Raw genomic sequence first — 15,386 nt, forward strand, 5'->3', positions numbered from 1 at the left:
ATGGAGGTGTCATCCCAAAGCGAAAGACTTCACCTGAGCTTGTAGCTTTTGGCTTTGTGAAAAGCTGACAACCATGTTTTCATTCTGGTTGGGTGTTGACACAGAGAAAGAGCTCGCCACAAAACCTCCTATTGGAGTTGTACCATGCGTAAAGTACTGGCAAGCAGAAAAATGCTCTGTGAGGAGTGTCCGAGAGCACAAAGAAAGCAAAATAAAGGGCAATGATCAAATAAACCCAAGAAAAAATGATTATTCTTTCTGGGGCACAAAGGATGCATGTTTTGTATGTCTGTGGTGAGAGATTACATGAGGCATCTTCGTTATGTGTATGTCTGTCCTTCTTCTCTCGACTTTTGGGAAGTGCTCTCATGATAACCTCTTCTAAATTCTATCTTTTGCTATTAATAGTCATTCCTTGAAAGATTTTTTTCTTTTTTAGTATACTGCAAATTATAATTTTTCATTTGCAGATATACAAAATAGTATATTGTCTTTCCTTTCTTCACCCTACCTGCCAAATAAGGTTACCTCTTACATCCCAAAGTATAGCCATAACTGTTGCCACAGTTTGTGAGTGCACGTGTAAGGAAGCCAGACTAGGTAAGGTCTCTATCAGTTGTAGTACAAGCCTTAGCACCATTTTGTTAACGGGGCCTTTTTGGCCCTTTCATTGCTCATTTCTTCATTGTTGAAAGCAAGAGGCAAGATACTTGTTTAGTTCTTGTAATATTTGGCAGTGTTATAAGGAAGCTGAACTGATTTTGCTTCTAGATGAGCCTGCAGGTCATAGTTCACCTGAGATTTTTATTATATTTATCAGCTTGTTTTCTAAGTCACAAAGGTGCTTGTCCCAACCTTGGCTAATCTCATTGTAAGGTGATAATGTCCCGTGAGCACAGGGACAGGCAGGGCGTGCCAGTGAAAGGTATGAGGTCAATGCACATTAGAGAAAATGTGATGAACTTTCTCCGCAACCCTAAACCACCTGTTGAATAACCAACATGCAATGATTGGAGCTGATATTGGAAGATCAGCATTGTCAGGGGATTTTAACAATCTTCAGTACATGAACTTGGTGTACATTAACCTAATGGACATGCCTTTCTGCCTTCCCATGTGTGAATGTGCCTGCTCTATTAAACACAGCTGCCTTTTTATTTGTACTATTTATTGCTGTGAATGTATATTGTACACTGTGGGGCAGATTTTAGCTGCAACTACCAATCTGTGAGTTAGGGAAATGAAAAGCTAAATTTGACTTTTGTGCAGTGCATAAGAATATGTGTTTGTGTAGATGTGTGTGTATCTACACAAATACTTAAAATCTGTCATCTGAGCCTTGATTCAGAACTTTATTTGTCTAGTAAATATTTGAGTCTCTTCACTTTCCTATTTTTACATTGAAACTGGATTAAGCCATCTGTTACATCTGCATGTACCTGTGTTAGATATGTTTAAAAATTGCATGAAGGGTATGTATACAGTCTTGCTTTGGGTCCAGTGGTTTCTGTTGGGCATATATAGCTCATTTTGCAGTTTGAGCGTAAGCATGTCTGAACCTATTAGTCAGACAAAGAACCGCACATGCCTGTGTTGCCAATACTGTTTACAGATAGCGAGGCCGTAGGACAATAGTAAAGAATGAGCAGGACCTATCAGTGTAGCTACTTCACTTTGCGCAGTGCATTAGCGTAGCTATGCTGCTTTGCTTTCAGCCAGCCAGCTATACAATCTAAGCTCATAAAAATGAACAAAACAAACCTAATCTCCAAAAAGGAGAGAGAGAAGGAAAAAAAAAAGTCTTTGTGAACCACAGGGTTGTGTTTTTATGTAACTGCTTTTGTGGCTATCAAACTACTTGAAGTTCATGGTATGTTCATCTTGTCAGTATGCATTTAAGACCACCAGCTTTGTTTTATTTCAAGCCATCTTTTGGGTTGATGTAACACAATATGACTGAATGTGTTTTGGCAGGGAATAACTAATCTAATCCATATACTACCAGATGAAAGTAATTTACTATGGGTTTGGGGAAGAGCTCAAATTTTCAGTGCGGCCCACAAAGACATTTTTCCCCTTTTAATTGTCCCTTTTTATATCTAAACAGATCCAGCAATGGGAACAGAACCTGGAAAAATTTAACATGGACCTTTTCCGAATGCGATGTTACCTAGCCAGTTTGCAAGGTGGGGAGCTCCCAAACCCGAAGAGCCTTTTGGCTGCTGCCAGTCGTCCTTCAAAATTGGCACTGGGGCGGCTCGGCATTTTTTCCGTCTCATCCTTCCATGCACTGGTAAGTCTGAATGCACTTTTCATGGGTACGTTACACAAAGCCATCATTAATGTTGTACTTGGATGTGGAATTGTACTGGGATAATACATGGCTGCACCCACATGCATTGCTCAGACAGCCCCGTTCCCTTCTCACCCTTTCTGCCTGTTCCTTGACTGCAAATAAATTTTCTTCTAGAGATATACTTTGAAACCGTGAGGATATAGCCATGACATTTTTGGCCCCTGAGGACTCCAGAATTGGGTACTTCTGACCTACACCTAAAAAAAGAAACAAACCAAAATATTCTTCAGGTGTAAATGAGTCATTGTGTTGAAATTTTGTCACTGCTATTTCACCTCCACTGAATTAAGAGTTTAACCTGTATAGGAGCTATGTCACTTAGAGTGAAAAGACCCTAATACTGAAATTTCCAAAAGTGGTTAAGGTGCCTCTGGGCTGAGCTGATCTTTTTTGGATGTCCTAGATGGCTCCATTTTTCAGAAACAGTTTGGTACCCTCCTGAAGAGGAGGTATTTTCAGAACAGGCTAAAACTAGAGACAATCCAAAATTATGTCACTTTTTAAGAACTGTGGGCTGTGTTTGCAAAGGGAATGAGGGAGATCCTCAGCTGCTGTAAGCTGTTGTCACCCTGTCGGCTTCAAGGGAAGTACGGCGGTAGCAGGTTCGCCTCTGCTTTTTAATCTTGGCAGGGCTGTGAGGCTGATCTTGGCAGAGAGGTGTGGACCACGTTTGCTGTGTGAGAAGTCAGTCTGAATAGTAGTTCTGAAAGTCCTATCAGGGAATGTGTTTCTCTCTGCCACTGTTTTTATCTGCATGGTTTGTGTCATTGCTTGTTAATAACTCAATGCCATAGCACGTTTATCTCCTATGTTTGGCAATTTTGAGAGTCTTTCTTCCTCTACCAATTTCATATCTGAATGATAGGTTATCATTCTTCTTCAGAGCTTTTTCATTAACTTCTTTTGTTGTACAGAGCAATATTTTCTCAGTTCTTCCCTTCCTATGACCTTCTAATTTTGCTCCATGACAAAAAAATTACACGATCACGCCATAGGAATACCAAAACAAGCATCACCGCTGAAAGTTTGAAACATTGTCCTTGCACCTTGGCATATTACATTGAGGTGAACTGAAGTAACTCTCGTTTGATGCCTCAGGTTGAAATAACTGTCAGTATTTTGCTGTTATGAAAGTGATATAGGAAGGCCTGTCTCTGTGTTTAAATAGGTCTGCTCCAGGGATGAAGCTGCTCTCAGGAAACGTACCCTATCTCTGTCACAAAGGGTCCGAAATAAGAAGGGTTTATTTTCTTCGCTGAAAGGACTGGACACGTTGGCAAGAAAAGGAAAAGAAAAGCGACCTTCCATAACTCAGGTAGACCTTAATTGCTGGGGATAGCATAGAATGGCTTGTTTCTGCTGCGGCTCATCCTGCAAGGTGCTGTTGGTGCACGGGATAGGAGACATCTGTCCCTCAAACCTGTGTTCACAATTTCAGTAGACATGGCAGACTTGCAATGGGAGCATCACTTGTGAAGGATATATATCTAATTCTGGGTTTCTTTGGGATAAATAAGATTGGTAAATGAGAGGTTTTGACCCAGTGCGTTAGTTTATTACCAGCAGCGCAAGACCATCAAGTTTGAATTTGTGACAAAACTCATCTTCTGGCACATTGCAAACTGTTTGGAAGTGGGGTTTCTTTGGAGATAGCCTGTATGCACAGTCCTTAACACAGTCTGTGCTGGCTTATGCCTGGGACTCTGAAGTACTATTGCAATTTAAGATAGACTAACACAGGTGAGTTTCAAGGGAAAAAGAGGAGAGACTGCTGCAAAGACAGCCGTCTTTGGCACGGCCTCTCAAAGCAACACGCGCTGCTTGGAAGTACATTTTAGCCAACAGAAGACTGCTGTTATGCAGGAGGCCAGCTGTCGGTGTAGAGAACTGACTGATAAAGCTGTGCCAGGTTACACCAGCTGAAGGCTTGGCCCAGGTTTGATGTGCTGGGGCAGGCTGGCCCCCAGGAGAGGGGCTGTGCTGATGCACGCCCCGAAGGGCTGCCTTGCTAATGAAACTACAGCATCTCACGGGGTCTTTTTCTCTTTGTGAAACTAATGGCCCATGCAGGCATTTAGTGTAAACCCCACGCTTCAGGAATTCGTATTTTCTCAATAAAAACAGAGTTACACGTGAAACAAAAGTTTGCTGCCTTCTCCCTGAAAAAAAAAGTAAACAACAGCAGAGACAATTCCTTGATGGTGAGGCAGAAGGCGTAGAGGCGTGCCACGCTCAGAACATTACTATTTTCACTAGCCTTTGCCATGTCTGCTGTTTCTCCTGCAAAGCGGTATTTTGTGCATTGTTCATTAGGTGACTTTGTTCCTATTGTTCCCTGGCCCTTTGCATTTTGATTTTATTAGTCAAAGATCTATGATCAGTGCTTGAAAATTGGCTGTTCTTGCACGTCTGGTAATCTGCTTGTGGAATATTTAAACAAGCCTATCTGTACGCATACTGCAATAGTCCCAGAGCTGATGCAACAAATTCAATGTTGCAAAATAACATGTCAGGATTTTCTGGTCTAGAGGTTTGTATTTTTAGTAGGTAAATATTTATCTATCTGTTACTCTGGGATGAAGCTTCTTGGAGTGACTGCTATGCCTTAGAGTTGTGTTTACATGGTGAAATTGAGTAAGAATAAAACTCAAGTCTGTCTTATGAAGGAGGGAACTGAAGGAGAAATTTTCTCTGGGTCATCCTTTTCACATAATTTCCGCTGTGTTTCCCAGCAGGTGAGGCTGGTCTGTGAGTCCTGTGCCTCTATTTCTTTATTAATAAGAGATCTGAGGGAAGGCATTTTATGCCCCTTAGCTCTGTTTCCAGAGGAGCTGGTACCTCGCACTGTCTTAACTGGGTAATACGTCCTCCTATATGCTTTATAGCCCGTGAAGGGGATTCTGCAGAACTCAGGGATGGGGAATCTTATATCCATGGCAAGGAGAGGAGACTCCTGCTGCCCTCCCAGCACTTTTCTGAGCGCAGAGGAGGGAGCCCTGGCGCAGGCAGAGGTGCCCCTGGTGCATTCTCACCCTCCTTATTCCAAATCTTGCAACCAGCTGGCCCAAAAAAGTGTTCATTTTGATCCACGAGATGAGGTTCTTTATTTTTTTTATTTTTATTTTTTATTAAATATTTTTATTTATTTTTTATTTTTTTAAAATTTTTATTAAACATCCTACAATAAAATTGAGGAAATGTAAATGCTGAGTGTTGCATAGGAATAACATGGGCCTATGACTCATACCCATATAAGTGAGGAATTTTTAAGGGCATGGCTTGAAAACTGACCCATGAACCTAGAAGGTGGCTGAAAAGGGAGCCACATCCTTGCTCAGACTTGTGTGTATGCACGTAATTGTATATCAAAATCAGAATATGCCTGAGGCTGCCTTTCTTGTCATCTCTTTCAGCCCACTGGGAAATTGGGTTAAGCAGAGAAGTGGAGCTCGCTTCTCTGCTCATTGTGCTGTGATGTCTGTGTCAAACAATAGGTTAAAAATGTTTTGCTTTCTTGGATTTAATTAAAGTTCGTATGACTGGAGCTTGTATGTTTTAATCTGCCATACCCTAGCTTCAAAACTAGATGGTACATTCTTGAACATCATTGTGTCAGAGAAGTTTTAAATTTTATCTTAAGTTTAATTTTATGGTATTAATAAAAAAAAGGTTCAGAGTTTCTATGCTGGGAGGCTTTCGTAAACACTAATGAAGTGGCTCAGTCTTTTACAAATCAGTTAATAAAACTGCACTGTAGCAGATGGGGGATGTCTAGGCTCACATTATCCTCAGTTTCTTAAATGCTTATCTGCTTTCTTGTGTCTAAATGATAAACTGTTTTGAGAAATGATAAACAATAAAATACTTTGATTACATCTGTGGGTGAGACAAGGAAGAGGAAGTTCAGAAGTGGTGCCCTTTATTTGCATTGGCAGAAACTGGATTTCATATGAAAGTTTAAGAGAGTTTGTTGTTGTCTTGGCTTATCTGAAAGGCTTTTGCTAGTACAAAAAAAAAAGAAAAGAAAAAGAAAAAAAGAAAAACCTAAACAAAAAAGGCTTAGATGTAAGTTTGATATTGTCCTGATTTGTTGACTGCAGAAGGAGTTAAAAAAAATGCTATTTATATTTGCACTTTGTGAGGGTAATGTTATTGCCTGCAAATCTCAACATCGTGTATAAACTGTATAGAACTATCTGTGTGTTTATATAACCCTAATCACCAAAATATCTGATTGTATCCATAGCTATTTATTGGACTTTTAAAAATTTCATTAATAAGCCTAACACTTTTGTGAGATACTAGTTAACCTTTCAAAACAGATGGGGAACGTAAGTCTCAGTTTCTGCTTTCATCATTTCCAAAGCAGATCCAGTAGTCAGCTATTTTTGTTACTTAATAGTGTGAGGTTTGGGTCAAGTATGCCTTTAAAGCTAAGCTAAATGTTGCCATTGATAGTGTCAAGCTAACTGCTTAGGTAGAAGAGATGAAAAACTGTAGGGTTAACAAGTATTAGAAAGCAGCAACAATGATTTGAAATAGTTCTTTTAAATCATTGAGATTTGTAGCTGTACCTAACAGTATCCTGAAGGGTGAAACTATAACTTCCAGTGTAGTGCATGATTTGAAGGTAAAAGACTTTAATCTTATTGCTAAACAGTAGATAGGAGAGAACAAGGACATGAATGCTTTTATATGTATTTCAATGTATGTGTGCATGTAGGCTGAAAGAGAAAATCTGCTTAAATTTTCTTTATAGAGGGAGATTTCTATTTCTTTAATACTACTTCTAGTCAGAATAAAGCAATAAAAAGGTATAAAAAGATCCCTGGGGTTTAGCAGGTTGATATATATTCATAAGTTTAGTTTTCATTTTTATTTTTTTCAAAGAATTTACCAAATACAGGTAAGAAATAAAGGGTTTTATTTGTTTAACCTATTTATTTTTCTGTAATATTTTGAATAGGTTTTTGATTCAGCTGGAGGACATGGATTTGCTGGTGTCCAGAATTCAGCCAACTCTGCTGAGGTAAGATATGCCTGTCCTCATTCTGCAGCATCTTGTTTTTAAATTCCTGAATGTATTTCACTAAGTGTATGATGAGCCTGGTTCAGAAACCCCACAGAGGTTCATAAACCACAGTTAGCGTTAGCTGGCAGGATTATAATTCTACCAATGAAACCACTTTAACGTAATTTTCAGAACGTGCATGGTAGCCATTAAAAAAAAAAATTAAAAAAAATCCCTAGAAGCTTTTTCACAGCACTAATCCTTACAGTGTGTACACCCTCTGAGAGAGATTTGGAACCAAGCTTGTTTGAAAGCACCCTGTGCAGTATGGCGAAACCCAGAGTGTGTTTTTCCCCTTTGCCTACTTCAACAGACCTGTGTATTTTGAGTATAAAGGCAAATAAAGTCTAATTAAAGTCTGTGGAGCATACCAGCAGAGAAGTGAGAGTTAATATGTAGCTGGAGATTGCTCAAGTAAAGGAAGAGGAAGCAGCATCCCCTCAACAGCATCACCCAGTAAATAGCTGCGGCTGATGTTCTCCAGTGCCCAGGAGGAGGAGAGCTGGTGTGAGTCACGGTCCCTCTCCGCTCCCGCAGCCTCTCTGGGGATAATGTCGCTGCTCCCCGGTCTGGAAGCAAAGCAGGACGCTCCAAAATCCATAAGTGCATGCATGTATGGACCACCCAGCGTTGTCTGTGTACTGTAGGGCTTACATAGACGGAATTCTTCTCCCTCGGTAGGCTTGTGCAGGCCTCAAATAAAAAATTCAGATTAAGTCTTAGGCACAGGGTTTCTGGACTTTGTTTTCTGTATAGTACAGCTGGATTTCTTTAATGGCAACATGTGCCAGACTCAGAGGGGTATTTACCTTCCCATCTACCCCCACTCCTTTTCCTTCTTTGTTCCCTGAACTAGATATTCTGCCGAAGCAGTTTAAAACTTGAAAGAAGACTTAAAAAAAAATAATCATACTACAGTACTGTTCCCTTTCAGCTGAGTTTGTGTACCAGGTATTAGACAAAAAGTTAAAATCTGCATTTAAAATGAAACATTGCTCTTGAAAATTATTAACTGTAATGAATTATTAACTGTAAAGAAGAGCTGCTATGAATCTTGTGTGCAAGGTTTGGACAAAGTTCATCATTTTTCATAGGTTTTTATGTTGGTCTTTTATATCATTATGTGCTACATGGTTTATTTTCTCATCAAGTGCATTCATTTAATGGTTAGGTAAGAAATATGTAATTATGCAAAAGTTATGCTACTGAGAGAGGCATCTCCCACTGACAGCAGCTAATCCTGTAATGCTCTTTTGCCTTCTGAAAGTATCTTCACATTTCGACTGTTCTTTGATGAAGTATATTGAAACACCTGAACTCCCTTAGTTATTTGACCACTTGCTGGTTATTTCCTGGGGTGGGAAAGTATTTAAACCAAATGACTCCTCTCTTTTCAAAATAAATTATAATGATGAGGTATTTCTGGGTGAAATGATCTCCTGTAGACAACACTTACAAATTCCTCCAGAATGTACCACTGGGTGTGGTGCGAGATGGCATCCATTTCCCACCTCGGAGACTGCAACCGCAATTTATTCTTGTCTGGTCCTGTTAAAACATGGAAAGGTTTTGTCCCTCCTAAAACTGAGGAGAGGCAAAATCTCTTGGGTGCACCCTCTGAAGGTTTCTCCCAAAGGGCTGTGACGCCAGACCCTCGGTTTAGCACCAACCCCCTCGGGGCTGGGGGGTCGACGGTGCTGCCTCGTGCAATGGCATCGGCTGTGGGTCTCCCGTCCTCTGGCCAGACAAGAGCCTTTGCTCTTTGTGAACCCTTCTGAGGAGACAAAGGAAGGTTTTGAAGGTGCCAGGGAGCAGGCAGAATGAAGTCGTCTCCCTTTGGTGCCATGTTGGGGAAGGGATGAGGTCCGGCTTCTTGACCCAGGTCTGGATAAAAGCAGCCTTCCCCGACTTCAGGCAGGGGCTCACAGCCCCACTTCCTAGGTAGAGGGGACCAGCGGCGGGGGGGCAATGTCGCTGCAGATTTTGGGCCAGGCTTTTACAAAGTTTAGCAGGGTTGTGTTTCAAGACTAAAAAAGAACCCCCAATTTAGGTGCTGAAGCAGAGCTCTGGAGCTCAAACTTCTTTCTGGAAAAACAATGTGATTATTATTATTATTAATAATAATAATTATTATCTCAATCTTATTTCTAAAACCTTTTTTTAATGGGAATTAAATATAGCGTGGGCATTTTTAAGATCCTGACATTTTGATGAATCATACGACAACTCAGAAATGATTCATCATAACTCTGCAAACCGTTACTTTGGCATCAGCCCGGTTTCACTGGCTGATTTCAAATGAAAAACAAAAACAGCATCAAAACTTTTATAAAATGCTACCTGAGGAGTGCAGCAAATGACGAATAGTGAAGTCTGCCAGGGAGGCTGTATTTTCCCTGAAAAGGATGATAAAACCAGAGGCAAATAGTGGGAGGAAATTATGAAGTAACCTATTGGTCCTCCAGCAGCCCTGTGGCACATCGTGTGACAGTCTGCAAATCCTGGCGCCTATTTCTGGAAAATTGGATGGGTTGTTATAACTTTATGTGGCAATGAATGAATGAACTATTGTAGAATTAGTCACTGCAGGCATAACAGGAAAAAAAAAAATCTCTTCTCATGTCAGATTTTCTGAGATGGAAAATGTGGATGAAGCAACAGTACCTTGACTGCAGTTAAGGAACATAGTCATGTTTAATAACAGAGGCGAGTTTATCTCAAGGCGTATGCTTGAGCACCAGTGTACGTGGCAAGGAAAGGGAAGTATCTCACATTGGCTGCTGAACATGCTGCCCTGTCTTAAAAACTTCCAGGAAAAAGGTGGCCTTAAACCTATTTGTCATCACCTTAATCCTCTGTTTTGGGGTTTGGTTTTTTTTTCATGTCTGGCAATAGTGAGATCTATTTCAGTCGCACAGTTTTGAAGAACTACTGTTGCAGCGCAGTGAACCACTGTGGTAGTTACAAACCTCTGAGCTGCTGGGAGCCTCTCCTGAGCTGAGGCAACATAGCTTTGGTTTTCCCTGGAGGAAGCCATTGGAGAATTCAGCCCGACTCATTCCTGCTAAACTCTTGCACAGTGTGCCTGCTTTGCCCTTTCTCCTTTCTGTCATTTACACTGTGGAAGGAGGTCAACGTTTCTTCCCAGGTGCTTGATTTAGTGCTTTCTGACAGGACCACGCTTCTGTGGGAATTATCTTCTTCAACACCACCAGTGTTATGAGCGGTCTGGAACCACAGCCACCAAGATGAAACTTCACCTGGTGTAGATTTCATCAGTCCATTAATTGCACTAGTTGCTGGATTTTAGTAGGATTTCCATGGATCCATGTTAATAGAAATTTCATTTTCAACTAGTTAAGAGGGATGGTTGAGCAAAAGATATAACATCTGTGAATGCCATTAGTTCATTAATATTATTCCACCAAAACCAGCATTACTCTGGCATCAAATTATTATTGTGCCATCTCTGGGTTGGCTGCAACCTGAATTTCTGCATTGTTCGGTAATTACCTGCATAGGATTGCTTACTACATCATTTTCACAGCCTCGGTTGTTATTTGGAAAAACAAAATAATATTGGTCTCTCTGTTGCTACTGGTAGATTGTTGTCAATAACTTTGCTGCCTGCAGTAAGGGAAGCAATCCCAGTGCTGTGATTTTACTGCAGCTTTTAATTGCAGTGCACCCCTGGGCTTGTGGCCCCGCAGAGCGAGGAGGAAGAATTGCATAATCAAGGGTCATTATGTAGGCAACAACCCCCCCCCCCCAACCCAAACAAACAAACAAAAATACAAAGAAAAAGTATTAGGGAGGTAGGCACTCCTGAGAACAGCTCAGGATATCTAAAGATATGTCTTGAGTGGCAGCTCTACCACTTTACGGTGTTGTTGTCCCTTTCCATTGACTGCAAGGGGAATGGAGGGACCCTCTCTGCGTGAACATAAATGCCTTGATGTGGGTATTTAAGTGATGTGCTGAATAGGCAGGCTCAAGTATATAGGTGAAACTCCACATTCTGAACAGCTCTCAGTGTTTTTCTTCTCCTTGCATGGCTTCCTTTGAAACGTGTAGCCTGAAGTGCAGTACAGGAGCAAGTATGAAAATGAAAGGTGAGAAAGCAACAGGGAATTTATTCAGGGTGGATGTTGTTATCTGATCAAGTGGAGTGACTTTGGAACGAGGGTGAAAGTGAAGCAAAATGATAAACGGGCAAATACCCTGCGCTACCTATGAAACAGTATGTTCTTACACTGTAAATAGAATAGAAACAGTTTATTCCTCCTTTAGTCCTTTATTATGTTATGGCAAGCCTTGCTCTGCAGTGCTCTCTACTGGAAGTTTACTATATTGTAATTTTCTGTCAAAATTACAGTAACTCCATTTCTTTTGCGTTTGTTAATTAGGTAAAATTGTACTAGTCAGTTCTTAAGAATTTATTCCCACTGTGCTATAATATCAGGTAGCTACATATTTTTCACTTCGAGTTAAATTAATAATTAGTATGAGATAAAGGCATAAAAGCCCGTAATGGGAATGCAGAGGAAGTGCAATCCATCCTCAAGAAAATCAAGTCTTTGATAGTGAATGAGAGCAGGTAACAGAACTTTGTCCCTGTCTTGCCATGGGGAAATACACAGTACTGTGTCTAAATACACATCCACTGCAAACTGCCGATGTAATTGTACTTTTGGGGTTTTTTACAACACCCCCGTGTTATACCTTTCTCCCTTGTTTCCAGCAGCAAGTTGATGACTTTTTGAATGTCTACTGCTCAGTGCCAGAGAGCATCCAGAAGGAGAATGCCTGGGAAACACAGACGTATGTTCACTTCTGTGACGGCCAAGGAGTGGCGCTGACCCTCAAGCCAGAGCACAGGGTGGAGGATGTTTTGTCTTTGGCATGCAAGGTACCACTTTTTGTGTACAATTGCACCTTGTTAATAGATGTGGACTTGAGAAGGAACGTAATATATCAGGATTTCTAAATAGTGAGAGCATAATACCAGCATCTCCCTGTCACTGTGTTAAGGCACATTGCTCTGTTTCCTTTAGTTGTGTTATATATGTATTGTAGTCAACATAGTTACAGCGGTTGTGGAAAGGTTTTCAAGGAGCATTGCTCAAGAGAGCGCACAGTGAATACTTAAAGAGCGGTGACGCTTTGTGAGGTAGTCAGCCCCTGAGAAATCTCAGCACGTGTCCACTCTACGTTGTCATTGCAGAGAACCCGGTTGTTCTGTGAAAATGAATCACAGATGAGTAACAGGGACTGATTGACTTAATGCCAGGAGATTAAGACATTTAAGACTGCTGTGACAAAGGCTGTTATATATGTTTGCTTCTTAAAGGACCCTTTTAAGGTTTTAATTAAATACCAGCTCTACTTGTGAATTTCAAAGAGTGTATTCCCTTCTGAAAGTCAGTGCCAGCAATTTGAGAGGGATTGCTGTAGATCATGGGATAGAAAACTGAGTCACAGGTTGAAGGTAAAGTAGAAATACCAATTTTAACTACAGACAAAAGGCCAGCATCTCTAGAACATCACAACGTACCTGGCACCTTTGTCTCCACATGTGTCAGTGCTTGAATTTAGCTCTAACTTCATGATTTAAGTCACTTAAATTATGCAAACAAGCTTTTTGGAAAACCTTTCTAGTCCCAAGTTCTGTTTTCTGACAGCTGGTAAATACAGTTTATTTACTTCACAAGTAAAGGGGAAAAACAGGAAAAAAAGGAGTCCTGCTCTGTACAAAATCCAGCTGTAGCTTATGGCGTAGGTTAAAGTGGACTTTCAGGTGAGCTCATTCAACTGGCTTGAAGTTAATGAATTTTGAGGCTTCTAATGGAGGAAAGGACCCAACTTAATGGCTCTTTGCACCTGATAATGTTGTAAACAAAAAAAAATTTATTAAATTATACAAGTTTTTAAAAATCCAGGGTGAACTGTAGTTTTTACATCAAAAAAAGCATACTGATTTAGCCAAGTCACGATGCGTCTCCATGGCATCACTGAAGAAATTATGTTTTCATTGCTTTTGCTGGTGGAGACTGAATCCTCGAGAAACAGTTTAATGCCTGGCTTTACTTTTAAAAATTCACTGTACCTAGTCAGTCTAAAGGGATTGTCTGAGACATTATTTGACCACCAGATGGCACGGTAGAGCTGAAACATTTGGCAGTAGTTATGGTGACATGCAAGACCCCTGAAAGAGGAAATAAAATTTATAAATGTAAAATTAAGTTGAAAAGGAAATTCCTTACCTCTCTTACTCCATCATTCCAAAGTATTTGTAATTGTAAAGCTGACTTTTAATTTTCATTGTCTGTATCGCATGAAAATTTAGTTTTAAGTTATTTGATTTTTTTTCCTTAAACGTTTTTCTGTTTTATTTTTTTCTTTCTATTCTGTCTGTAAAGCTTTTCATAAGCATTCTCTAATGCTGAATACTTTCTGCTCATCTATCCTGGTTCTTTTCCTTCTTACATTTTCATTCTGCTCTGGTGAGTGTAAGGAATCTTTCTTCTTAACAGACCATGTTTGAATGTTATGTGTATAAGGATAAAGTTCCAAGGGGTGGTTGTTTTTTTGTTTTTTTTCCTCTTCATTCATGCTTTATGGGGCTTATAATTTTCTCATTTCTGTTTTCCATCTGCGGCTTTTGGATAGCTCGTGTAGAAAAAAAATGTGCATTTGAATACAATTGTTCAGGATACAGAACACGTGCAACTCGTAAACTGTTACACATAATAAAATGTTAAGGTAATTACTAGTTACTCAGTAGATTTAGATTTTGTAAGCTGCAGAGATGCATTGAAGAGGTTAAATAGCCCTCAAGGATGCAGTCATTCCTCCTCTTTTAGAAATGCTGCTTCCTCCTGTTCTAGAAATGTTGCTCTATTAATATGCTAAAATGAAATGTTTTGTGCAGTGGTCTCACCAGCAGCCTGATTTTCAGAGAGACTCCCATCAGGGGCTCGACACTTTCAGCCTAATATCCTTTGGGAATATTCCTATTTCCCTTTGACTCCCTGTTGAAAGAGGATTTTTGCTTTGACCTCACATGGTGAAAAAAAATAGGTGAAACTTCTGATGTAGATGAAACCCAGCAATAAAAATAAAAGGCAATAAAGGCAAACCCTTAGGGAACCTGCTTCCCATCCCCTCTCCTAACATCCCATACATGCATATGTATTTTCTACATCAGAAGAAAAAGTTGCTGAGCAGAACTGAGTCATTAGAAGTAGTCACAGAAAAAGACGGTTGTGAGTGTAAGTTGAAAAGGACAGAAAACAGTTGTGATATCCTTGGTAACATATAGCAGTGCTCAGTTAATCTAATAGCCAGACATAGTGTTTATGAAAGGATTTGGGAGGATTGTAAGGGAAAATGGAAATCGCACTTGAACCTTATTTTCTAAGCAATGCAGCTAGTTTGCTTATACCACCAAAACAGTTAGAAAATGACTTGTTGAGGATTGCTTTTGCATGATTTCTAAAGAGCTTTTTGTGTGAGTGTGTCACTTCTATGTCTTCTGGGATTCTGGAAATAAATAACAAATTCCAAACCCCATTCTCTTTATTCCTTAGATGAAACAGCTGGAGCCAAGACACTATGGCCTACAACTCAGAAGACTGGTTGATGAAAATACTGAGTACTGTGCTCCTGAACCGTATGAATACATAGTAGACCAGGAAAGTGTGACTCCTTTTAGATAAAGCTCCATGATATCTGTAGCTACAGTTGAATTATCACCTACGAATATGTGTGAATTAGATCCAAAATAAGGTTTTAAAGCTGTTCCTGGATTGCATTCTGCCATCCTCATTCATATACTCCATGTCTATGCAGACATTTGGGTGACTAGGCACTGCAAACACTCTCTTCAAGAACGATTTGAAGATTTAAGTGGGGCTTCTGGTCCAAAAGCAAAGTGTTAGTCTCTACTCCAGGCCGGGT

General features: G+C 40.1%; 1 protein-coding gene across 1 annotated transcript in view; it reads left to right on the forward strand.

The window, feature by feature from the left end:
* Window positions 1-15,386, forward strand: part of TIAM2 (TIAM Rac1 associated GEF 2) — a 92,161-nt gene that overhangs the window by 23,372 nt on the left and 53,403 nt on the right. The window contains 5 exon segments of the mRNA XM_069787059.1: window positions 2,108-2,293; window positions 3,525-3,671; window positions 7,323-7,385; window positions 12,169-12,336; window positions 15,017-15,118. Coding sequence (XP_069643160.1) covers window positions 2,108-2,293; window positions 3,525-3,671; window positions 7,323-7,385; window positions 12,169-12,336; window positions 15,017-15,118 — 666 coding nt within the window.

The sequence above is a fragment of the Haliaeetus albicilla genome, chromosome 7, assembly GCF_947461875.1.
Source record: "Haliaeetus albicilla chromosome 7, bHalAlb1.1, whole genome shotgun sequence".
NCBI classification, from domain to species: Eukaryota; Metazoa; Chordata; class Aves; order Accipitriformes; family Accipitridae; genus Haliaeetus; species Haliaeetus albicilla.